Genomic DNA, 27,197 nt, shown 5'->3' on the forward strand with positions numbered 1-27,197 from the left:
CCCTGCTTTCTCACACTTTCACGAAACACCTGCTCCCAACCATCTCTGATTTTTTATTAATATAGTGGCAAATAATTATGGTCCTTGGCTTTTCCATAACTTCCTAACATCAAGTCACAGCAGATGTCTTAGTTTAGACCATGGCCTTTTCCACCATCTCTACCTTCTAAAAGTATGCTGCAGACCTTGGCATGTCCATGACCTCCTAAAATGAAGTCACCGCTTTAAAGCATCTGCTTAAAAAAAAATTATGCTTGTATACACTGCAATCACTTGTTTTGTATTATTAATGGCGAAACGATCAAAAAGTAAAAAGTAAAAGTTCATCCAGTACGGACAATAAAAATATCAAGTTTGGTAGATGAGTGCGTGTTTGCATTTGTATAAGATAATATAGATTATATTATATAGTAGGATTATGCAGTGCACCTGTGTGGACCGGAAACCTCCTCCGTATTTGCGCTGCTCGGTGAGCCACGTGACGATCTTCTGAGATTTCGCTTCATTCTGCATGGTCAAGGCGTGGAGCAAACCGTATGCTGTGGCCTCCACCGAAATGGCATCTGCTGCCTTATCCAGCCCTCCCACTGTACCGTTGACGTCCCAGAAGCAGCGCGCTAAGGGACAGTATAAATACAGGGATGAGTGTAACTGATATGAATGGATACCGTGCAAAATCGGAGACTTTAAAGTGGAGCGTAACTGTTATCACAAGTGGCCAAATCCATCAGCTTCCTGTGAGCTCGCGTGGCATCTGGGCTTTGATGATTATTCAGGGACAGAGCGTAGGCCGTAATGGCGACAGCGTAGAGGTTTTGTTGTGCGTCAAAACGCTCAAGGAGGTATGCCCTCGCCTTCTCGCTAGCTACTCGCTGAAAAGGAGAAAGAGACAAATGCCAGAAAAGTTTATTACTTTACTACATTATAGGGACAAAAGTTTGTGGATACCTGACCAAAAGAATTCAATTTTTCATAGTTCTAATAACCTCCACAGATGATGTTCCACTAGAATTTGAAGTGTTCCTGTGGAGATTTCTGCTCATTCAGTTACAAACGCATTAGTAAAGTCAGGTACTGATGTAAGTGAGGTGAGGAGGTCTTGGAGTGCAGTCAGTGTTTCTGTTTATCCCAAAGGAGCAGACCACTCAAAAGCTTCCACTCCAACACATGTAAAGAATATCTTCAAGGAACTGGTTTTGCGACTGAACAGGATTGGGTCTCGTAGTTCAAGTGAATGAAAATCTATGCAAAGACGTCCCATACAAATGTATGCTTCCAAAGTTTTGTGGAATAAACACATTGGATCAGGAAAGGTCTGGTGTCCCAATACTTTTGTCCATATTGTATATAATATTAGATGCTTCTCGTGAAAGCATAATTCTTCAAGTCTTGGTACATTTGTAAAACATTTGCAAAATGGAAATTGTGAACACAATGAGATAACAAGATGGACAAATAAGCATATGCTGACTCATTGATGGTGTTGCCACTAGGTATGCAAAATTCCAGGCATGGAAAGCCTGGAAAAGTTTCAAGGGAATTAATGGGAATAAACTGGGAATTTACAAAATTACAGGTTTGCCTATAACAGGGAAAAAATAACAACCTAGATAATCTTGGTTAAAGAAACAAAACTGATTTAATGCAATAGTGTGCAATAGTTGCCACCCTATCAAGAAATAGACAATGTGGACAGGACACTTAAAAAATAAAATAAAATAAAAAAGTGTAGCAAGAAAACAAGCCTTATGTGGTGGACATTTGTTTTCTGACTGAACAAATCAATGACTGAATCTGAAGGGATTTTTTTGTAGTACCTGTCTGTCTCTTTATACCTCTGTCTAGCTCATTCTTTATCAAGCTCTATCCATCAATCTGTCCATCTCTTGCCTGTCTTTCTGAACGTGTTGCTAATCTTTTATCCATGAAACTATCTCTGTCCTTTCGTTTGTTATGTCTGGCAGAATTTTTTCTTGGCTGTCTGTCTATTTCTTTTTAGCTCCTAGTACCTCCTAGTACCTTTGGACTGTCTACCCATTTATATGTCTATCTATTTGTCTCTCTTTATCAGTTCTAACTTTTCTGTGCGTTCATCTATTAATTTGTCTGTCAACCTCTATCTCGGCTCACCTCTATCTTTTCATGCTTTTATCCAACCGTTTATAGAATTTTGTCCATATGTACATAGTGCTAATGTTTAACCTGTCAGTGTCCGTCTGTCCTTTTAACACAGTCTCACGGCATTTTATACAGTCTAATGATTTTTGTGCATGGACACGAATTTCCCTCTTTTTTTCGTGTCACTCAGCACGACCGTCTCCGTCTGGGTCCGTCTCCATAGCAACAGAGACAAAGGATCATGGTTAATGCTGACAAAAATGCTGAAGGTGATCATTTTCCCCCCATTTTTATTACAGAAAAAATCAGAATATATATATATAAATATATATATATATATATATTGTATACTGTATTCAATGTGTATGTCTCTAATTAACGCAGTCTCGTTAATTACCCTGGAGAATCAATTTACTGTGTTTTGACTGGAAAGAAAACACTTACGATGGTTTATAATAGCGAGTAGTTTACCGAATATCAAGCAATTAAATGGAGTAAAAAAAAAATCAATAACATACAATAAAAAAAAAAAATACAGCGTCTGATATCCAGCTGCAGAAAGAAAACTTTGTCAACATCCCATTAAAATACGTTACATTGAAAGTCGTCCTTAGTCACACAAAAAAAGGGAAAAGTCGTGTCTCTGAACACGAATCAATATATTACGTTTGTGACTAAATCACGGAATGCCGTGAGACTTGCTGGTGTTCTAGGCAGAAGACTTTTTTGCCTGATTAGCATTTTTTTTTTTTTTATCTCTCCACCTGCCCATCTATTTATCTCTGTCTTTCTCTATTTCTTATAAATATTCTGTTTATCTCCGCATTCATTATATTAATTTAAATGTTCATTAATTTTTTTATTCAATTAAAAAAACTTTTGGAAATCACCAATACTGAATACTGACTTTTTATTTTTATTTTTGTTTTTTTTACTTATTTAAAGTTGAAATTTTATTTTTTTATTTTTTTCTATGTAGCAGGAAACCAATATTAGAAATGTACCTGTTACATTTAAAGGGTAAACAAATTCTTTACGCAAGGTTAAAAAACTGCAAAAAATAAAATAAAAAAGGTTACAAAACAAACTAATGCGACACAAAATATTATGGTACACTCACATTTTGCCCACTGCATAATAGAATATAAATGTGTTACCAGTTCCGTGTCCGTCCCCAGTTCATACACAGGCATCGCGTCATTAAAGGCTATGAGGACATATGCCGTCAAGGGGACGTCGTCCTCGGATTGTCCGACTCCACCCTGAGAACACGAGCGTTTTTTTTTTATTGTTATATAGAAAAAAACAACAATGTGTTCGCCTTGTGATGGTTTTAATTGCAAGTTGCTTGTACCTTCATTCCTCGGTCATAGAGAGGATTTGGGTCGTCCCATGCACCGTTAGCCTTCTGCTTGGATATCAGATAGGACACGGCATCCTGAATGTGTGACTCTCTAACGCTGATAATGTCCCGTGCTCTTGTCAGCTCCTTGGCGATGAAGGCTGTGAGCCTGGAGGACCAATCAGAGGACAGTTTCAGGTCTACAGTATGCAAATAACACGAAGGCGTTTCATTCACTGTGAAAGTTTGTTCTTAATGAGTTCAAAGGAAATTTACCAAATGCTGCTGGGTGTTTTTAGGAACGCCCCATAGGATCCATCGTCCTTCTTGTACATGAGGACCCGAGTGTAACCTGCCACACAGGCAGCCTTTTAATCACGACACTGACGTGTGACTGAATAGTGATTTATTACTCACAATCAACGATTTTAGAGATCATTATGGGATGTTTTTCTTCTCGTCTCTTTCTCCTTCCTCGAGCCCTTCTTTGTCTCTTCCCCCTTTATCATCATCTTCCTTCATTTATTTTCTAAACCTTATTTCTTCTTCTGTCATTCTTCATCTTCGTCTTTCTCTTCTCTTCCAACTCAATCTATTCCTCCTACTCCTTTAATTTAATCTTCTCCCCTCCTTCTCCTTAATCTCCCCTCATCCTTCTTCTTCTTAACCCCATCCTCCTTCTGCTTCTTCTTTTCCTCCTCCTACTCCTGCTCCTCAAACTCATTTTTATCTTTCTTCTGCTTATTTTCCTCCTCCTCTAACTTTATCTCCTCCTCCTCCTCCTCCTCCTTCTTTTTGGTATCTCCTCCTCCTCCTTTTCCTTTCTCTTCCTCTCCCTCTATCTTTATTTTCTTCTCCTCCTCTCACTTTATCTCCTCCTTCTCTTCTATCTTAATTTTCTTCTCCTCCTCTAGCTTTATCTCTACCTCCTCATTCTCTTCCTTTATCTCCACCTCCTTCTCCTCTAACTTCATCTTCTCTTCCTCCTCCTCTAACTTTATTTTCTCCTCTATCTTCATTTTCTTCTCCTTCTCCTTTTCTCTCCTCTACCTCCTCTAACTTTATTTCTTCCTTTTCCTCTTCTAACTTTACCTCCTCCTCCTCTAACTTCATCTTCTCTTCCTCCTCCTCTAACTTTATCTCCTCCTCCTTCTCTGCATACTTTACCTCCTCTTCCTTCTACTCCGTCTCCAACTTTTTCTCCTCTTTCTCCTCTAATTTATTTTCTCTGTCACTCACCAGCTTGGATCATGTTTTCAGCTTGTTCTCTGCGCTCTGCTTTCAGGGAAATCCATTGGTTGGTGGCGTCTAAATAGTTCATGGCGTGAATGGCAGGAGACATCTTCACCATGGTCTGCTCTGCACAGCCTGTAGGCAGCTTGATCAACTCGTTCACTCCCTCCAGGTTTAGACAGTTATCCACAGATTCTCCCATTACACCACCTGCAACAAAAAACACAGAAACAGCAGCTTTTTTATTTTTGTTTGTCTGTAACTGTCTCTGTCTGTCTACACCTCTATCCAGTTCAGTTTATCATGCTCTGTCCATCAACCTGTCCTCATATCTATCTAATCAACAGTCTACTCATTCTGTCTACATCTCTGTCTGTCCATCAGTCACCCAAAAGCCATCATTCTATTTCTTGTTCTCTTCACATTTTTCATTTTGTCCCCCTCATGTCTGTCCATCTCACTCTTTGTTCATTGTTCATATATTTTTCATATCTCCTGCTTGTCTGTCTGAACATGTAGCTAATCTTTTATCCATTAATGTATCTCTCGGTCCTTCTACCTGTTCTCTCTCTCCTTTATTTCTTCCCATCCTTCTATCTATTCATCTGCATTCATGGCATCACCTTTATATATATCTTCCTCTTGCAACTTTTTCTCCTCCTAACCTTATCTTCTCCTCATCCCTCTTTATCTCCTCCTCCTCCTCCTCCTTCTTCATCTCCTCTTCCTCTAACACGTTTTCCTTCTTCTTAATCTCTTTCTCCTCCTTTTTATCTCATCTTCCTCTAACTAAATTTTTCCTTCTCCTCTAACTTAATACATTTTTTTATACCTGTCTATCTATCTATCTATCTATCTATCTATCTATCTATCTATCTATCTATCTATCTATCTATCTATCTATCTATCTATCTGTCTGTCTGTCTGTCTGTCTGTCTGTCTGTCTGTCTGTCTGTCTGTCTGTCTGTCTGTCTGTCTGTCTGGCATGTTTTTACCTTTAAAACTCATGTGTGTAGTTGATTCCTGGCCTGGAATCTCATCCTCAGGGGCTGGAATTTCGAATTCCAGTTTTTTATCAGCTGCACACAACGAGCAAAATCAGTACCACAACCTCCACATTCCACTGTGAAACACAGCTGTGTTGAGTATCTACTGTACAGTATTAGTCTTACTCTTTGCATCGATGTTGTATTCACTTTCAATGAAGAACAGCTCCCCCTCTCCCTGTAAACAGAAATCATCATGAGTTCACAAAGTTCTGAAGATTAAACCTATACCTGAAACCTGATTTTCTGATGAAGAATAGAGACATGACAGTACCACTACTTTGAGCTCTTTCTGGATCTTGTCATTGATGTTGTGCGAGGCATACGCCAGAATTCTGATAGGAATGGTTCCGATGATCAGAGGCACCACAGTGAAATAAACAGCAATGGCAGAGTGGGGTTCCACTGTGACCTTCTGCACCACGTCTCCGCTTCCGGCACTGCACAACCCTGCCACCTGGTCCATCCTCACGGTGACCTTAGATACAGCAACACTGTACGAGTGAGTGATCATGTTCAACAACTGATTGGTTTTATTTTGATATATAGATAATTGGCATAATCAAAACTGAATCACTAAACAAATAAGTATACAAAAAAAAAAATACATAAAAAAGTACTTAAAAAGGGCATTTTTTCTATTCTATTTGAAAATGATCATTTAAATGTTACAAATAAAAAAAATTGTATTTTTGTATTACATTCTACATAATAAATTGCTAATTAAAATCAGTTTCATTTTAATTATATAAAAAATAATTAGTAAATGAAATAAAATGTATTTTAAAAATTGCCATGCTTCAGCAAATTGACAATTATATAAAATGTATAAAATATTTTTATATGAAGTGTGCTTTGTTTCCCCCTTTCATCTGTCCATCTATTCATTCATCTTCCTTCCATACCTCCCCTATTATCCCTTTCATCTTCTCTTCTCTTCTCTTCTCTCTTCTCTTCTCTTCTCTCTCTTCTCTTCTCTTCTTCTCTCCACTGCACTCCCATCCTCTTCTTTCTTTCTATTATTTTCTTTCTCTCTAGCTTTTCCTCTATTTTTTATTTCCTTCCATCAAACAATCCATCCATCTATTCATTCGTCTGCCCTTCCTCTTCCTTTTCTTCTCTCCTCTTCCCTTTCCTCCTCACTCCTTCTTCCCTTCTATTCTTTCCTCTATCCTTCGATCCCCTTCATACATCCCTATTTCCTTCCCTTTTCCTTCCCTTCTTACCAGTTTTTCCTTTTTTAATCCATATATTTATTCATTTATCTTCCTCCTCCCTCTTCTTCACTACTCATCCTCTGTCCTCTTTCCTTCCCTTTTCCCTACCCCTTTCTCCAGTTTTTCCTTTTTTCATCCATATATTTATTCATTTTCTTCCGCCTCCCTTTTCTTTATACTAATCCTCCCTCCCTCTTTTCTTCCCTACACTTTCCTATACTTCCAGTCCTTTCCTCCCATCCCACTTCTCCATCCCTCCCTCCACTTTTTTCCTTTCCCGTCCATTCACCCGTCTGTTCATTTATCTTCCTCCTGCTTTCCTTTCCCCTTACAATCAATTCTCCTTTCCCATGCCCTCTTTCCTTGCATCCTCTCCTGTACCATCCCACCTCTTTCCTCCCTCTCTTTTTCCTTTCCTTTTTCCCCCTCCCTTGTTCCTTTCCTTACTTAAACAGCCCTGTTACTATGAAATAAAACTAACAAAAATGTATCAGAAATGTAACCTTTAAAAGTATAACTCAGAAGATAAGTACAATATAATATAAAAAAACTAAAGAATTTGTCTCCTCATGTTAGAAGTCACCAGAGACACATCATCAGATCCTTCTCAAAGACTCGGGGTGTTTGTGCGTCTTACCTCTAATCTTTCTTGTTTGTAGTTGAACACGACAGCTTTCACCTCCAGCTGCTCGTTCCTCTTCACCGAATAGGGCAGTTTTACGGATATGAAGAAGTCCCGGAAGACTCTTAGAGGCTGTGGATCTGCTACACAGAATCCTGTGGCATCGGAAATGAAGAAATGAAGGAACTCATGTATACGGGAATGCAATGGTTTTGACATAGCTGGAAGAGATGTAACTGCTGACCTTTAGTTGGTGAAAGAGCCACAGCTTGAACTTCCCATGTGGTGATGGAGTCTGGAGCAATTGTGGAATGCCTGAATAAATGTAACAACAAAAGGAGTGTAAATTCATGTAGTGTGTTTATAAAATCTATTTATTTTGCAGTTGTTCTAGTATGTGAACATTTTTAAAGTCACAGTACACACACTTGTATTGCAGTAGGGCTTCAACTAACAATTATCTTGATAATCAATTAATCGATTATTTTATTTCTACTAATCTGATAAATTTTTTTCATTATTATTGGATGTTTTGCTTATTATAACTATATAAAACCATAATTCAGGGTATTTATGTATAAAAGTGTGTGCTTGTGCATCACTGTGGCTCCGCTGTGCATTACTTCCAGATACAGTTTTCTTTATTGTGTTTAATATAAAATGCTCCCATGTTTTGGATGACTTCCAACGCACACATTTTCCTGCTACCAGTTAACCTTTACTCTCCACCATTTGTGTTATCTTGCCTTAATGCTAACTGTAACTTTATTAGAATAGCCTTTATTTGTCACATATACATTACAGCACAGTGAAATTTGTTCTTCGCATATCCCAGTTTTGCTTGGAAGCTGGGGTCAGAGCGCAGGGTCAGCCATGATACGGCGCCCCTGGAACACAGGGTTAAGGGCCTTGCTCAAGGGCCCAAGAGTGGCAGCTTGGCGATACCGGGGCTTGAACCCCCGACCTTCCGATCAGTAATTCAGCGCCTTAACCACTGGAGTTACCACTCCCTAAACTTATCAATAACGGCATTCATTGACAATGAATTTCATTATCGATTTTATCAATTAGTTGTTGCAGCCCTATATTTCAGACACACAAAATCCATTTGTGTATGCAGAAGTGGAAAGTAACAAACTAAATTTACTCGTGTTACTGTAATTAAGTATTTTTATTGTCTATTGCTACTTTTTAAAGTAGTTTTTAAAATCTGTCATTTTGCTTTTATTTAATTATGTTTGAAGTATTGTAATTGTATTTTTAAGTATTTTAAGTTACTGAGTAAAAAAACTAAGAAATAAAAATAATGCAAGGAAGAAAAAAAAATTGTGTCCCGGAAAAACTATTGCGCTTTCAGTAGTTCACAGCTTCACGCTTCACAGACCGATTCGGAGGTTCTGACCCGTCATGCATCAGCAAGAATCGAGCATAGAAATTCAGGATGTCAAACGGAGAAAGAAAAAATTTAAAAGTGTTATATATGTTGCATTAGATTTCAATATTACTGTATAACCAATCACACGCTTTGTTTGAAAATGCAGTGTCCAATCGAAGCGTTTTGATTCGTCGAAAAATTCGACTTGTTCAATTCTTGCGCTCATTCTGAATCTGCATTTGCGATTTCTCTCGTTATCGTACGTGACATAAAAACAGGAGATTTTTTTTTCTCTGCTGCGAAAATGAATAACTCACATTAGATTCATTAGTCAGGGACTGTATTGTTTTTTTATTACATTTTTTTATTGTTGCACTTTCATTTGTAAAGGTTTTCCTTCAGTTAGAAGTACAACTAAGTAAGATTTTTATTCCCTTTTTGAAAACATTAGAATTTTCTATTCTATTCCCTCGGGAAAATCTTACTCAAATACATTTTTAATGAGCTACTTTTTACTAGAGTGGATTTTTTAGAACGGTAACTTGTACTTAAGTAAAATTTCATTACAGTAACGGTACTTTTACTTGAGTAAAACTCTCCTTACTTAAGAATGTATTTCCCCCAGGCCCAGCTATAGAAGACAAATACGTCGGATTTTGAGCAATTCTAATTTAAGTCGTGTTTTTTTTTTTAAGCATGTCCTAAGCTGCAAATTCACTAAGTCATTATTTCACACTTACTGTATATCTGAGGTGCTTGGGGTCAATATTGATATATGCTTTTCCACAGCGATTTTTGGTTCAGCTTGAAACAACTGCATATTTTAACATTTTATTCCTTATTGACTGCATTATATCCTTCACCACTGAAAATCTGGCTAATTACACTATAAGGACAAAAGTGTCTAGACAAGTGATGCTAAGAAGGGGATTTAAACATCCCCCATCAGTTCCCTTTTGATGTTACAATAACCTTCACTCCTGTATGGAGATGACGGTCCACTAGATTTTGGAGTGTGGAGATTTGCATGAGATTCATTCAGTCACATGGGTGTTAATGTAAGGTACTGATGTAAGGTGAAGAGGTCTGGTGTTCCAATTCGCCCCAAACGTGTTCAATAGGGTTGAAGCTCAAGATCTTTTACTCCAACCCATGTAAAGCATATCTTCATGTAGCTGGTTTTGTTTACAAGGAGCATTGTGATGCTGGAACAGATTTGGGTCTGGTAATTCATGTTTGAAAAAATGTAATTACTACTACCGAAGACATCCTATACAAGTGTCACACATCCTAATTTGGAAAATTTTATTTTATTTCTATATCTTTTAACAATGGACATTGTCTTAAAGCAACTTTGCAAAATGTAAGAACTATAGAACAAAATTTACTTATTTAAACTGATTTGTATTTATTCTCGATGAGCAGCCTGGGACGACTGTGGCCAGGAAAAACTCCCTTAGATTGTATGAGGAAGAAACCTTGAGAGGAACCAGAAAAGGGGAACCAATCCTGACACCAAGAGTGTGATTATAAATCATTAACACAGAGTGTGAGAAATAGCATTTACTTACCATATATGCATAGGGTTGGTAAGTGAATCTTACAAATAATTAGGCTATCTTAATAACTAGAGGTCGACTGATTTTACTGATACTGATAGCTAGGTTGAATCGTACTTACTGATAACCAATAATGAACGGATCATTTTTAAAATATATACTGTATAAAAAAACAATCAATCATAACACTCCATGTAAAACAGTAGCTACTGAATTAATGACAAAAAATGTAAACATAAATAAACAGTACTTAATCATGAAAATGTGCTGAAGGACATAAATATGAATATATGAATTATATAATCAATAAATTATAAATGATAAATATATTATAACGCTCTCCGTGCAGCATTCAGTCTCGCGTGTAAAAACAAACAGCATGTGCTGTCAGTGATTCGCCACTAGAGGCCGCTCTCGTAATGACAGCGGACCAGGAGTCGGAAAAACTATTGGTATGGATTTTTGCCAATAGTTCAATCAACTATCTGTGTTTCAACCTCTATTAATAACTAAGGGACATTTTAGTTTGAAAGCCATTCTTTATTATTATTAAATATGATAGTCATAAAACATATTAGAAAATATGTATAGAAAATAGAAAATTTTAATATTAAATATGTCGCTGGCTTTGTTCTGAGGACTTTCCAAATGTGAGGGCCATAGTTTAAAAATATTCCATATTGACCTTTGCTATATATTCCATATATAGGAATCATATATAGATGGAAAAAGTTCCAAGCATCCCAATATGTTTGTCTGTATAGTTTATTTAGCTGCCTTATGTAACAATATTAAAGACAAAGTAACAATATTTTACATTAAGCATCATTTCAGGTCTGATTTGCAATGTACCTGATGTTGCCCGAGGTGTCTGCATTTAAAATCTCCCACATCCATGACTGAGGAAAGAAACTACGGATGTAGATGGAGACTTCATCAAGCTCATCCTCCTCTATTCCAGTGCCATGTGCTGCATGGAAAGAAGGAAAGGAAAGAAAGCTGAGTGCTTTTTGATAGTCCCTGGTTCACTGTCTTACAAAGCAGGACATCTAATGCTATCTGTAATCTTAAATCTTAAAAATGGCTCAGGATTGGTTTCTGAATTGATTTTCAATTAGTAATGAAGAGGGAGGAAACAATTAAACAAATTGAAAGATTTTTCTTTCTTTTCCCCCTCAGACTAATGGGCTTCTATGCAGTCTGTACAGATTTAAAGCCATAAGTTATTGAGTCTGAAATGAATAATAATGAAATTAGCTCTTCAAATCAGCAGGCGTATTGAATCGCGCTTTGAAAAGGAATTTAAATTCTCCATTCTGATTGGTCGGAAGGTCGTGGATTTGTTTCCTGTATCAGCAGCTCTAAAAGAGTTCAAGCTGGGATGTAGATATGAATGAAAGATTTGTGAAGAAGTTAATGTAAATGGAGAAATGCTGTTGAAAAAATAAAATATTATAAAAGTAATAATTATAATATTCATTTAAAAAAGTATACAAATCTGTACTTCTTCCTAAGTTGCCCATCCTTCTCTTCAGTTGGTCCTGTTTCCTCTTTTCCGCTGCAGCCTTGCAGCACTTTTTGAAAGCTTCCTGGCAGCTCTTTGACTGATGCATTAAATATTTCATCCTCTGATCACATGACTTTGTCATTAGCCCTTTCTTCCTTCCATCTTCACAGCACTTCCTGTCTTGGTTCTTGTAGCTGTTGACTGAATACAGCAGCTGTCAGTAAATTCATGTTCCTTTCATAATGTAATTATGCTCTGCAGTTTGTCATACGCTACAGTACTCAAGGACAAGATGCATTCTGGGATCTTACCGAGTGCATTGAGGTCCCTCTTGTGTCTCTGACGGTCGCTGAAGCATTTATGAGCTAATCAGGTCAGAGAAGTAAAAGGATTGAGAATAATAACCTGCACAAATCATTGATCATTTGTCTATTGTAAGAGAACTTGGTACCTTTAAGTACACTTGGATTTGTTTCACAGTTACAGATGAACGTGAGTCCTGCAGTTTCCAGGACAGACCTGGAGTTTTCTATTTCTGCAGAGCATCCCAGATCATACGAGTTCATAAACTCGAACATCTGTAAGAAGATCAGTGTTGGTGAATTTACTTCTTAAATTAGATCACAGTGCTACGTAAATGGAAATAAAAAATTTGCAGAAAAGTCACATGATCTTAAAATCAGAATAATACATGTGTTTCTGAGTAAGAATTTTTTTTCCCTTTCCCGATTCATCCATTTTTACTTGTTTATTTTTCCAATGCAGGGCATGTTATGTTTTTTTGACATCCAAACACATGATGTGATTAAATTCAGTCATATGCACTTCTCATTTGACCACACAATCGCATTTTATGTAATAAAACAAGGTTTATATGTTTAAAAATTATAATTTGCTAAGGGAAAGAGAGATTGGTGTTTGATTTATTTAGGTATTATTCAATTTATATAATTATAAAATATATGATTAAATATTATTATAATTTTTTGTAGTAGAAATAGCAGTAGTACTAGAAGTAATTGTAGTAAAAAAAAAGTGGTAGTAGAAGTAGTTATAGTAGTATAAATAGAAGTAGTACTAGAAGTAATTGTAGTAGAAAAAGTAGTAGAAGTGGTGGTAGTGGTAGTAGAAGTAGTTATAGTAGTAGAAATAGGAGTAGTTGTAGAATTAATACTAGTAGAAGTTTTAAAAGTCTTAGTAGTAGTACTAGAAATAGGAGTAGTAGTAGAAGTAGTAGTAGTAAGAGCAGAAGTAGTAGGAGAACTAGAAGCAGTTGTAGAAGTAGTGTAGCTGAAGTAGTAATAGTGAAAGTACTACAAGTAGTAGAAGTAATTATAGCAGTAGAAAGAAGAGTAGTTGTAAAAGTAATAGTAAAAGTAACCCAGCACCTTAACCACTGAGCTACCACTCCACTATTAGTAATATGAGATATATGAGTAGTTGTAGTAGTAGAAGTAGGAGTAGTAGTAAAAGCAGAAGTAGTAGCAGAAGTAGGAGGAGAAATAGGAGCAGTTGTAGAAGTAGTGTGGCTGTAGAGTAATAGTAAAAGTACTACAAGTAGTAGTAGAAGTAATAGGAGTAGCATTAGAAGTAGGAATAGTAGTAAAAGCAGAAGTAGGAGGAGAAATAAAAGTAGTTGTAGAAGTAGCAGTAGAATTAACAGTATTACAAAAGTAATTAGACTAATTATTAAAGTATTACTAAAAATAGACCAGATGTAGTAGTAGTATAAATAGGAGTAGTTGTAAAAGTAGTAAGTAGTGCTAACGGTGGAAGTAGTAGAAATTATAGTAGTAAAATAAGTTGTAGTAGTTTTTCATTTAAGTTTACATTTATAGCATTTGGCAGATGCTCTTTTCCAGACAGACTCACATTTTTCTCCTCCTTACAACTGAGCAGCTATGGGGTTCAGGGCCTTTCTCAGGGGCCCAGGAATGACAGGTTGGTGTGGTTGGGAATTGATAGTAGTAGTAGTAATGATATATACATGATGAATTATTATTATGTTTTATGTATATTATAGAACTATTAGATTTTTATTTATTTGATTGGATTGATTTTATATTTCTCTATAAATAAGCCTTATATAGAATTGATCCCAACACTGACCACACAGTGAACTTGATACTGTTACAGTATTAATTTTCTAAACATTTTGCCAGACTGTCATTAAGATCGTACCTTCTGAGGAGTCAGTTTGCCCTTTTTATTAAGGATATACACAGCTGAATCCACTGCACTTAGCGCCACCTTGCTGTCCGGATCCGTCTTGATTGACACATCAAATTCTTGCGCGGGTTTCAGTTCATTGAATGGAACTATTTCTAACTGGAAAAAATTTACAAAAAGAAAAGTTAGATTATTGATATTTTTGTCAATTAATCTCAAGCTTTGGTATCTTGATCTGAAGAAGCACTGATATGGGTTTCAATACCTTTCCTTTGCACACATCTTTCACATCCACCCATACGGAGTCGGCCACTATGTTGTTGTTTATTGAGTAGTAGTAGGCCACCAGGCGGAAGGCAGGCACCATGTCCACGGAGAAAGGCAGGCTTATGGAGGTCAGTTCAGTTCTCTGCACACTGCCTGCTTGCAGAATTCTGCCCTTACTCACAACCTGGAGAGAGAAAACATCAGAGCTGCTGTAAAGGAAGAAATGTATTTCCTTATTTTAAACACATTTTATTTTTATTTAATTTCCATTTTTATTTTTAGAAGATGATGAAATTAAATTGTATGAATCATTTGCAAAATATGTTTAGAAAATCTCTGACTATTGGATATGTAACAGGTCCTTTATTATTATTATTATTATTATTATTATTATTATTAGTAGTAGTAGTAGTAGTAGTAGTAGTAGTAGTAGTAGTGTGGTGTTAATACTATTAATGGTAGTAATGGTTCTAATGGTGATATTTATTAGTAGTAGTGGTGGTGGTAGTGGTACTATTTATACTAGTAGTAGTGATTGTGTTGTTATTATTATTATTAATGGTGGTAGTATTACAATTAGTTGTAATGGTGGTGGTTCTAATGGAATTATTATTACTATGATTAGTGATGGTGGTGGTGGTATTACTTATATTAGTATTCATGGTGGAGTTTGATAGAGGTAAAATTTGCATTAGTAGTAGTGGCGGTACTGTTTATATCAGAGGTGGTGATAGTAGTAGTTATTAATAGTTATGGTGTATTATTATTATTATTATTATTATTATTGTTATTATTATTATTATTATTTTTTGGATTGTTATACTATTATTGGTAATATATCGTAATATAGATGATGGTGATTCTAATGGTATTATTATTATTATTATTATTATTATTATTATTATTATTATTATTATTAATATTATTAGTGCTGGTAGTAGTAGTGGTAGTATTTCCTGAACAAGATTGTTTCACCCAAAAAGAAGTAATAAAGTTATTTTAACTGAAGGCTGTAAAAGTAATGCATAATTGTTTAAGAGTCAAGATATATACTATATTGTAAGTTAAATATATTGTCTTTTAGAAATATAAAACTATTGAACATTTTTTTTTTTTTTAAGCAGGTATGTAGCATAATGCAGCATTTTCACAGGACCCAGGAATTACTGACACACACACCTGAGCTTTACTGCCCCCTGCTGTCTGTGGGAAACATTCCCCCCTTCCTGATCCCACCACCTCTGCTCAGTTTACATGTGACTTCTGGATTAAAAAGCATAGAGCTTTGTTCTAAAATGCGCCGTTAAATAAAATTATAATGTTTAACACCTATGTTTATTTACCAGGTAATAGATATGCGAGGGTCTTGAATTCCCAGGTGTCGTGATGTCTCTCAATGTGACCTGCAGGCTTTGGCCAGGGCTGAGGATCTGATGCTGCACCTCCACACTCAGGTAACTGCCAGATTCATCACTGATTGCTTTGCTTTTTATTTTAGCGTCATTCACGATGTCTGTGTCATCATCTCCTGGCACGTGCACCTGCCAAACATGAGAAGCTCATGTTAATGCAGGGAGCAGTAATACAGTAATATACCATATATTGCTTATCATTTAAGAAAAAAAGCTCTTCAGAGCTCTTCAGAACTTAAGTACACACTCATTCTTCTCTATATAAAAGTAATATTAATATTCTGAAGTATAGTGTTAGATAAACACAACATGCAAAAACAAAAGCGATCAAGATAAAAAAAAAGAAAGAAAGATTCATCCTTTCACATGAAAACGTGCAGCTGTACAAGTGTGCATTTATCTTAGAAAAATAAATAATAATGCATGAGTCAATGCATTGTTATTGTTACCCTGATAAACATTTGCTTGGTCTTCACTGGGACTGGAAATGTGATTGCTATGTTTCCACTACTATCCCCGGTGCTCTCCATATTAGTAGTCTGTTTATCAATAGTCACATCGACTTTTGTTTTCAAATTAGGAGCTCTGGTGCCATCTGGGAAGCTGATGGTGCCCTACAGCATAGCAGGAGAGAGATCGTAATGTCAAGTACCATATATATATATATCACAGTGCCATATATATATATACAACGACCAGGAATAACATTGACATAACATTATGACTCTAAGCGAATAACACTGAGCCATCCATTTCTTCACCATGTCACCTCTTAATGGGTCAATATCTATCAAAAGTGGTCCGAGGAAGGAGAACCGGCTACAGGCGGCAATTGATGCACATGGGGAGTGAAGGCTGATCCCAACAGACGCGCTCCTGGAGCTCAGATTGCTAAACAAGTTAATGATGTTAATGTTTGAAGGATCAGGACTGTTTTTGCAGCAAAAGGGGGACCAACACATTATTAGGCAGGTGGTCATAATCTTATGCCTGGTTGATGTGTGTATATATTTTAAAGAATACTCTTGGTACTTTTTACTTTTGCAGTTTATTTATTTGGGAGATCATTTCTGCCTGTGGCCATCAAACTATATAACTCCTCCCACTCCCCTGAGTGTTAAACAGTGTAGATATAGAAGATGAACATAGTTTTTTTTTATATCAATGGATCAATCATCATCGTCCATCTCATCCATATAATCTTTCCATATCATCATCCATGTTATTATCATCAAATATGTAAATATTATTTCCATGTATATTAAATGAATACCTGATTATAGAAATATCACTTTCTTTAATTTATTTAATAGGAATGAATGCATTGACATAAATCTTTACAGAAAAATGAGGGTCAGAGCTGCTTGTTAGAGGGAATGAAATCTTCTTATCAGAAATGAGAAATCAACAGGTCTGTGGTAAAATATTGTCAGGTACTTTTTTTTAAAGTACTGCAAGGCTTGAATTATTTAATACTACAACTAATGATCATATTAAAATGCTGCCACTACTAACAATAGTGCTCTGTTATAATAATAAATGCTGTAGATCAAGTGGTATTTACTTATTTTCTATTACATTGCTTTATATCTTGTTCTGGTATTTGTATGTATGGAGTAGTTCTTTTCTTTAAACACATACCAGAATAGAGAAAATACCCCCAGGAGTAAAATATTTCTTTGTCCTTGACAAATCGATGACATACGGAGAGGTCACGATCTTCACTGAGGAGCTCTCTGCTTCCTCTACCTCTCCACCTGCATAAGTAAGACACACACACACACACACACACACACACACACACACACACACACACACACACACACACAGAGACATGAACAGTGTACTAGACATTTTTCAGGAAAAAATGAACAGTGTGTATGATTAAGCTTTTCGCTGTGTGTGAGACTCACTTGCTTTTTCCAGAACAGTAGCAGCGATGTAGAGGTACTGGTCTGTAATGTGCTCAATGTTCTGATTTTTTGCAGCAGACTGTAAATCTTTAGTGAGGACTATGACATCTGCCTGGCCATCTTCAACCTGAATGATGACAAATTTTCATTAGTTTTTGTTATTTTTATTACCCTTAACATCACCATCTAGACAAATCTTTCATAAAATCTATATCATCACTCATCCATATACAGTCCATGCTATAATCATCCATATCATCACTCATTACCATTGTTTCATACTGTCCATCATCACAATCATCGTCACCGTCATCCATACATTCTATATCATCCATATCTTCGTCCATACAGTCAGTCATCATCCATATGATCAATTACCATCATTAATATCATCACTCATTACTATCATCTATACTGTACATCCTCCATATCAAACACCCTCATTTATATCATCACTCATTACCATCATCCATACTGTCCATCATCAATATCATCAGTCATCTTCATCATACTGTCCGTCATCATTAATCACCATCATCACAATCATCATCCATACAAACCATGTCATCATCATCATCATCATCATCATCATCAACATCATCTACAGTTTATTTTTAATCATCAATAGAGTCCATGTCATCATACATATTATGATCACCATCATCCATACAGTCTGTCATCATAATCATCAGCATCCTCCATATAGTCCATGTCATCATCATCATCATCATCATCACAGTCATCCATACATTCCATATCACCATCCATATCGTTTTCCATACAGTCAGTCATCATCCATATCATCAATCACCATCATCCATATCATCACTCTTCATCATCTATACAGTCCATCATCCATATCAAACACCTTCATACATACAGGACAAGCTATCATTATCCAAAGCAATCATCATCATCATTATCATCCATACAGTCCATATCATTCAACTGATCAATCCTCATCCCCACCATCATCTATACAGTCCATGTCATCATCCATATTATCATCACCACTCATTACCATGATCCATACAGTCATCATCATCATCCCCATCCATATCCTCATTACCATGATCCATACAGAGTCATGATCATCAGAATGATCAATCACCAGCATAATACATATAGTCCTTCATCATCATCATCCAAACAGTCCATGTCATCATCCATATTATAATCATCCATACTGTACAACATCATTCGAATTAATCATCATCATCATCACCATCCATATCATTATTACCATGATCCATACAGTCAGTCATCATCATCATCCATATCATCACTCATTACCATCATCCACATCATCAATCACCTTTATACATACAGTACTCACCATCATCACCATCCATATCATCATTACCATGATCCATACAGTAAGTCATCATCATCATCCATATCATCACTCATTACCATCATCCACATCATCAATTACATTTATACATACAGTCATCATCATCATCATCACCATCTATATCATCATTACCATGATCCATACAGTCAGTCATCATCATCATCATCCAAATTAGCAATCATCACCATCATCATTCAAACAGTATATGTCATCATCTATATCATTAATCATCTATAAAATCCTTATAATCAGTCATCGTCTGTATCATCCATATAATTATTCCATATCATCCATATCATCATCCTTATTCCATTATTATACATTATTTCCGATATAATCATCCATATAATCATACACATATATATATTACTTTTATGTATTTTCACCTTGATGTATAGTGAAGTTTATATGTAGTATAATATACAGTAATACATTGTGTAACTAATATCAGGGTCTGGATGTACAATTCTGCATTGAAAAGCATTGTACTCACCTTTATCTGTTTTTCTATACCAGGAAGATAAGTCTTCTCTCCTTTACTGTCGATCAGTCCAAATCGCACATATGCTGCCCCACTGACACTCTTTCCATACGTATATCTGAGAACGTCCAGCATCAGCAACGTGAATACACGATCCAAGGAAATGATCATTATTTATAGTCCCAGAGTGAGAGGAAACGTACCTGGCTGAGATTCTGAACTGAAAATCATTAGATTTCAGCGAGAGGTATTGCTTTGCAGCCTCGATCTTTACTTCAAATGAGGGCAGAACTGAAAACAATGACAGATAATTATTTACCTGTAAAATATTTACATTATGTTGACAAAAGTTTGTGGACAGCTGAACTTAAGATTTGTATGTGCTTTTAAAACATAACTTTAAAAAACATTTTCATAAGTTTTTGGAGTGTTCTTGTGGAGATTTGTGCTTATTTAGCCACAAGGGGGCGTTAGTAAATTCAGGTATTGATGAAGGTGAGATGAGGAGGTGTGGGGTCCAATTCGTTCCAATAGGGTTTAAGGTCCGAGCAGACCACTCAAGAGCTTCCACTCCAACCCAATTTATCCCGAAGGTGTTCAATCGGGTTGAGGTCAGAACTTTATAGCAGGTCACTCATGATCTTCATGGAGCTGAATTTGTGCACAGGCGCATTGTCATGCTGGAACAGGTTTGGGTCTCCTAGCTCAAGCGAAGGAAAGATTTCATCCTACTGCATCAAAAAACATCGTATATAATTGTGTGTCTCCAGATGATGTAGGGTGAGACCCCAGGTGACGTTTCTGTTCACCCGAGAAGTTAATTGTGGTCAATGTTCTTCCAGTCCAACCTTTACACACCGTGTCTTTATAGTGTTCACTGGTATGGGTTTTAGTTCCAGTGAAAAGAAACTGTAATGCTGCAGCATACACATGCATCCTATACAACTGTGTAGCAACAGTTTAGAGCAGAACCACATTTGGGTGTGATGATCAGGTGAGAACATACTTTTGGTCCTTTAGTTAAAATTGTGCTTCAGTAGAACTTTGCACCCATGATTTATTTGTTTGAATGTAATCTGGGCCACTAGATTCTTGTTGCATAATAGTTTTTTTTGGACATGTTTCCAGCAGTGCTGAAGTTTTACACAGCTGTCACATGCCCTCACTTTCCTTTTTTTAATTCTCTGTAGACTTTCAAAAATGGAATTTATATAAGCGAAGAAAACATCCAGTGAATTCGCTCACTAGCATCAGCCCCCTGAAGACCGCCGAGGCTTCCTGGTTTTAACACTTACCATACTCTCGAACCTCAAACTCCACAGAAGACTTTGACTTTGGGAAGTCATAATAAGAAGCTGTGATTTTCCAGTTTCCTGCCCTGAAAAAGAAATCAGAAAATTTCACTCAGTCAGATCAATTTTATCAAAAAGAGTCGAGTCGTTACGTCTTCGATCAATGACTCTGTGATGTGCAGTATATTTATAAAGTGCTGTCTTTAATTATCGCTCTGATTGTGTATTTGGTTTTATATTGTCCACATTGTCTTTTCTTTCTCATATGACCTTTTAAGTGACAACTCAGATTCCAATGAGGAACGATTTTTGTGAACATTTTAATTTCTGAAGCATCAAAAGAGTAAGTTTGTGCAAATGCATGTTTTATATATATATAAATCCTGTATTAATAAATTTGCAGACGCTTTTTATATAAAGATCATATGAATAATGATTTATGAGCACATTTATAATCACTTGTAATTTATCCACAAGGCATTATAAGCCTTTACGGTTTATAGCATTGTATGTACTGCATGTACAGTAATAACCTGATGTAATTATAATTGGTGCTTATAACACATTATAATCATATTTAACATGCACGCTGCACAATAGGGCTTGATGTATTATATGTTTATAACAATTGTCTCAACTATTATGCATTTTATAAGTAATTAATTATAATAGAAAGTATATAAGTATATTGTATATAACAGTAGGTATCATGCCTAATGAATGCTTTATATTAGCACCCCAGGGGGGGTTTGGTTGGGGGATTAGGAACCTAACTAAACACAATAATATACATATTATTGTCATTTTTAATTTATTATATGGCTTTACAGGTTATAGCATTGACTATAATGCATGTAATAAATATACTATATTGCCAAGTGTTTGCAGACACCTGACCTTTCATGCCATATGTTGTGGTTCTTCTACAAACTGTTACCACAAAGCTGAAAGTTGGTCTGCCTGTTTAATAGAGACTCTCCGTATCTAGTTTGATGTGTTATCAACTGTTTTAACTTGAATTGCTTAAAAGTTGGCTAAAAACCAAACCAACTTGAACTAAAAAGTTAAATGAATAGACATTAGCTGCCATCCAGATGAGCATTGGTTCACTTTTGAGGTCTGGTTCCTCTCAAGGTTTATTCCTCATATCATCTTAGGAAGTTTTTCCTTTCCACTGATCATTAGGGTTAAACTTAAACATATCAATTAAAATAATATAATCATGTTTGTACTGCTGCTTTGGGACAGAACCCATTGTTAAAAACACTGCTCAAAGAAAACTGAATGAAATCTAAAAAGTTCAACGTTAACTTACATTCCTATGTCTGGAATAGTGACCGTCTTCTGCAGGATTTGATCCGAATTCAGGACATGTCTGTAGACCAGCAGGTCTTTGGAGTTCTACAAAGAATTTACAGTCAGATAATATTTCAAATTTTCACTACACAGTTATTTGTGTGCAAGTGGAAATTCATAGCACGATACTCACAAATATCTGGACATTGATCTTATCATTTATAGGCATCAAATAGTTATCTAGAGTAAAGATTCTGTATTTGACTGAAAAGTAAAAACAAACAACAACGATTAATACAATCAACTTTCCTACGATTAATAATAATAATAATAATAATAATAATAATAATAATAATGATAAACAAACAAATGCAAAAGTCATATTTCTTACCAGTTTCTCCAGGATTATAGATTGTCTTGTCTGTTTGAATGAAAATATAACCTCTTCTGGTTGACACAAGCACATGAACTGTTTTAATATGGCCATTTATTTTAGCAATTAGATTGACGTTTATTTGGTTTTTGAGACTGAAAAATTTCACTGGATCAACCTGAAGAGGCAAAAAATGCATCATCTATATTCCTGAGTCATATAAAAACAACACTTCTGAACTAAAAAAATAAAAATAAACATTGGGCTGTATAACAAATGACCAAATCGTATCTACAGCTAAACCTAAAACTGCTAAATCTTTGACTTCCAGAGGAAATAATGTATTTTATTACATGCATTCATATAAACCTTCATTTTAAACTGCTGTTGAATATTCCATTATACAAAAGATCAGAGATTTTCAGAATATTCAGCATCAGATATGAATACTACACATTGTACAAATCTACTACACTGTACATTGAATACGTAGTGTGGAGATTTACCACATGCAGTATATGTAATATAAAATACTTAGTATTGATGATAAATAAGTAACGATGAACTTGCCTTAAGTGTCACCACAGCTTGATATTGATTATCTTCATTTAAGGTCACAGTTTTTGATTCGCTCAGTTTCGCATTTCCCAAAGAATCTTTGAAATACAGAACTACACTGGCAGGTTTAATGGCTTCATGCAGTTGCACACTCACTGTCTCCTCCACCCCCAAGTGAATAACGCTCGGGCCAATAACGAGAAATCTGGTGCACAAGTGCAAACACACACAGGCACAAAACTGCAACATTGATTTTGTGCAAAAGACATGACAAAGTTGCAAATATTTCCAAATATGATATAATGAGATAGCAGTGAGTTGCAATGGTATGTAGAAAATTCTCACAAATTTTTAAAGTACTCACTTTGGTGCCTTTTCCTCCACTGCAGAATGAACCAACGCCACAAAAACTAGAAGAAAGATCATTCTGACTTCCTGGTGCAAAGTTATATGCTCTGGTCTTTTCACCATCGAGATCTGCACTGAGAGAGCTGTTTTCCACACTGCTTTGACCCAATAGGTATTTCCCAACTGATGGACTTTCTTTTTTTTCTCCCTCTTTTCTAATGAAATCACATGACTTCCCAGATACGGTCCTGGTTTTTGGCCAGACACTACAGGGGGATGCTTCTACTGTGACATCCAACAAACCAATATTGAGCAATAGGCTATGGGATTTGTTTTGGAGGACTTGGACTTTGCAAAGTAAAATCCCAGAGAACAAAACAGCAATTAATCTGACCTCTCTTTGGCATACATTTCCTGAGAATAAAGGTGCGAGGACAAGCCAAAAAGGGCACAACGACGCAATAGAAGAGACATTTTTGATTTCCAAAGTGCTGTGAAGAACCTTTCCTACTACTAACTCTTCCAAAAAAGTTTTGTTGAACCAGACACAAAAAGTTTTTTTTTTATTCTGTCAAGAAGCAAAGCCTTTACATTTAACATAATAAGAATCATTCGACTTACACCTATTACATGATCTGGTTCATATAATCCCTATTTTGATAAAAGTTGGGACGCTGTGTAAAATGTAAATACAAACAAAATGCAATAATTTGTTAATCTCATAAATCCATGTTCTATTCACAATAAATTTTTTAATTAAGAATATATACCAATTTAAGGAAAAAATGAGGTAATTTTCAACAGAATGTTGTCCTGTATGTGTCTGATACAGAATTCTAGCTGTATTAGTTCAGTATATAGTATTATAGTTAACCTGTTAGCCTTCGCCACAGCTTTTGGGACTCACAGCTGAAAACGCCCTACCTAACAGTTCCTGATAAAAGTGGGCTACTTACATAATTAAAACATCTTTGAAAAATAGACACTTTGAGCTTTACTGTCCATTATTCAAAGTTGATATTGCTCAAAAAGATAAGTTATAAAAAGTTATAGATGATGATTTACCGTGAATATAAATTTCCTGAATTGAAAGTTTTTTTTCCTTCCTATATTAAACCTTCGTTTAGTTTATTAAACCTTCTTTTGGCTTCTCCCATTAGGGGTCGCCACAGCGGATCATCCGTATTCATGATCCGCACGTTCGATTTGGCACATGTTTTTACGCTGAATGCCCTTCCTAATGCAACCCTCCCCATTTATCTGGGCTTGGGACCGGCACTAAGAGTGCACTGGGGTCGGTTCCCTGACTGGGGATTGAACCCGGGCGGCAGCGGTGAGAGCGCCGCATCCTAACCACTAGACCACCAGGGAACATCATGATCATCAAATCATTAATGTAGCAATCCAAAAAAGTAATGGGTTAAAAGCTACATGTCTCATGAGTTTATATTTTAAATACAATGAAGAACATGTCATGTTCTGGTTGTCCTTTGTTGTATTTTTTATTTCATGATGAGTCAAATTTTTTTCAAATGGTAAAAGGTCTGAACTACAGGCAGGACAGTTCAGCACCCGGACTTTCTACTGCAAAGTCATGCTATTGTACCAGATGTAGTATGCAGTTAGCAATGTCTTGCTCAAATATAAAAGGCTTTCCCTGAAGAGACATTTTTTGGATGGACAATTCAGCAATGATGAAGCCTTTCCAAATGTGCAAGCTGCCCATTCCAAAACTTATACTACTGAACTCATATTTAGTTGCAGCCATTGTTTTTTTTATTACTACTGAGCTCAGAAACCTATTTCAGCCAAGGAGAAAGAATTAAAACCCACAATAAAGTTTTGTAGTTTTGCCTTCAAAAACTGCATTTTTATTGTCACCTTTCACGTTTTTAATGGAATTGAACTGGCCACTCCATTACATCAATCCTACTCATAATCTAGATGCTCTCACTTAGTTCTTTGTGTAGGGTCATGCATCTTGTTAAAGCACCCATTTCAGGGTCACCCATTTCCTTGTCAAAATAATCTCCAAGTATTTTTATTCAGAATGATCCATGATGCCTGGTATGTAATAAATTGGCCCGGTACTGTAGTATGAAAACATCCCCATATCATGAGTTTGGTACCAAGTCAAGTCAAGTAGGCTTCAACTGTCATTTCAACCGTACACAGAAAAGTGAAAATGTTACTGCCGGACTAATGTACTTCATCAGACAACATAATTAACAATAAGAAACACGGGAATAAACAAATCCAAAATTAACAACATAAAGAGAACATGTGCAGACAAAAAGGGACAACATAATATAAGGAGACAGTAAACAGTGACTGTCAACATGAGGGCTTTGAATACTTCAGTACCCTTTTTCCAGATGGCAGGAGAGTGAAGTGTGTGTGTGTGTGAGATCAGCCACAAAGCTGGTGGCTTTACAGATGCACGGTGTGGTGTAAATGTCCATGATGGATGGAAGATAGAAGCTGTCGACCTTCTTAGCCATCCTCAAGTCAAGAGTCAAGTCAGACTGTGGCAGGGAAAAGCTCTCTGAGATGGCTTAAGCAAGAAACCTTGAGAGGAACCAGGCCCAAGAGGGAAACTCATCCTCACCTGGGTGTCACCGAATGTATTACAGATGAACGATGTTGAGGTGTGCAGTGATGGTGATCAAATGCAAACTGAAGACCCTGAGACTGTTGACATTAACTACAGTCCAAATCCATCCTCAAAGCTCCTGTTCTTACTCCGTAATTTCATGGATCACCAGGTCGTTGATAAGAAACCATCCCCAGCTGCAAATAGTGCCCTTCAATCTAATAAGACACCATCCAAAGGCAGACCAAGAGATGCTCTTAGGCTTTCCTTGTAAGGTGTTAAGAGACCAGGTGAGATTCTCCGCCAGGTGAACACCGACGAATTTGGTGCTCTTGACGATCTCCAAGAAGGAGCCATTGATGTTTAGGAGGGAATGATCACTACTTGTCCTTCTGAAGTTAACTTCTTTGTTTAATCCACATTCAGAGACAGGTCATTGTACTTTTTCTTTCCATGCTGACTCATCATTCTTGCTGATGAGACCCATCACAGTCGTGGCATCCCTGTGCTTCACTGTCTTTACAGTGTACTATGGCTGGAATTGAGTACCTAGGAGTCTCCATGTGTACTGTTCTCTTTGGACCAGTCAATGTGTTTCATAACAAGTTGTAACTAATTCTCCACATGCCTTTTCCCCAACAATAGTGCTTTACACGACTTCTTGCAGATTGCATGGCTACGATCAAACGTCTTCTGACGGAAACGGTACTAACACGTAATTTTAGATCATGGTTGATATTTTTGGAAGTGATTATTGGCTAGTCACTTTTTCCCCTCCTTTATGTTTCTGGTTATTATTCGTCATTTTAAAGCATTTGAGATTATTTTAGCTGAGCATTCTATAAATTGGTACACGTTTTTCTCTTTACAATCAATGTTTTATTCAAATTACATTGTCTCTCTGAACAATGTGTGGAAAGATCCAATTCAGAAGGTAATATTAATATATCGAGTCAAGTCAAGTTTATTTCTATAGCGCTTTTCACAACAGACATTGTCTCAAAGCAGCTTTACAGAAATCAACAGTCAAGGTGAATGGTGTGTATTTATCTCTGATGAACAGCCGTGGCGACTGTGGCAAGGAAAAACTCCCTTAGATGTTATGAGGAAGAAACCTTGAGA

At 36.3% G+C, this 27,197-nt stretch overlaps 1 protein-coding gene across 2 annotated transcripts in view; it reads right to left on the bottom strand.

Annotated features, from left to right (window-relative positions):
* The window catches only part of c4 (complement component 4), a 32,864-nt gene extending 9,198 nt beyond the window's left edge, over positions 1-23,666 (bottom strand). For both annotated transcript variants that reach the window (XM_046862235.1, XM_046862236.1), the window contains exons 1-29: positions 23,499-23,666; positions 23,147-23,339; positions 22,595-22,754; positions 22,397-22,467; positions 22,223-22,308; positions 20,911-20,993; positions 19,819-19,906; positions 19,628-19,733; positions 17,781-17,907; positions 17,509-17,624; positions 16,317-16,481; positions 15,799-15,996; positions 14,454-14,639; positions 14,201-14,347; positions 12,471-12,597; positions 12,331-12,384; positions 12,017-12,220; positions 11,365-11,482; positions 7,823-7,893; positions 7,594-7,733; positions 6,014-6,217; positions 5,866-5,917; positions 5,689-5,772; positions 4,700-4,903; positions 3,737-3,812; positions 3,473-3,629; positions 3,276-3,380; positions 704-872; positions 430-617 (exon numbers count right to left, since the gene is read on the bottom strand). In XM_046862235.1, coding sequence (XP_046718191.1) covers positions 430-617; positions 704-872; positions 3,276-3,380; positions 3,473-3,629; positions 3,737-3,812; positions 4,700-4,903; positions 5,689-5,772; positions 5,866-5,917; positions 6,014-6,217; positions 7,594-7,733; positions 7,823-7,893; positions 11,365-11,482; positions 12,017-12,220; positions 12,331-12,384; positions 12,471-12,597; positions 14,201-14,347; positions 14,454-14,639; positions 15,799-15,996; positions 16,317-16,481; positions 17,509-17,624; positions 17,781-17,907; positions 19,628-19,733; positions 19,819-19,906; positions 20,911-20,993; positions 22,223-22,308; positions 22,397-22,467; positions 22,595-22,754; positions 23,147-23,339; positions 23,499-23,605 — 3,786 coding nt within the window. In that variant the 5' untranslated portion in view covers positions 23,606-23,666. The remainder of the gene's footprint in view (positions 1-429; positions 618-703; positions 873-3,275; positions 3,381-3,472; positions 3,630-3,736; positions 3,813-4,699; positions 4,904-5,688; positions 5,773-5,865; positions 5,918-6,013; positions 6,218-7,593; positions 7,734-7,822; positions 7,894-11,364; positions 11,483-12,016; positions 12,221-12,330; positions 12,385-12,470; positions 12,598-14,200; positions 14,348-14,453; positions 14,640-15,798; positions 15,997-16,316; positions 16,482-17,508; positions 17,625-17,780; positions 17,908-19,627; positions 19,734-19,818; positions 19,907-20,910; positions 20,994-22,222; positions 22,309-22,396; positions 22,468-22,594; positions 22,755-23,146; positions 23,340-23,498) is intronic.
* Between the last annotated feature and the right edge of the window lie 3,531 nt (positions 23,667-27,197).

Source organism: Silurus meridionalis, chromosome 12 (genome assembly GCF_014805685.1).
Source record: "Silurus meridionalis isolate SWU-2019-XX chromosome 12, ASM1480568v1, whole genome shotgun sequence".
Lineage (NCBI taxonomy): Eukaryota > Metazoa > Chordata > Actinopteri > Siluriformes > Siluridae > Silurus > Silurus meridionalis.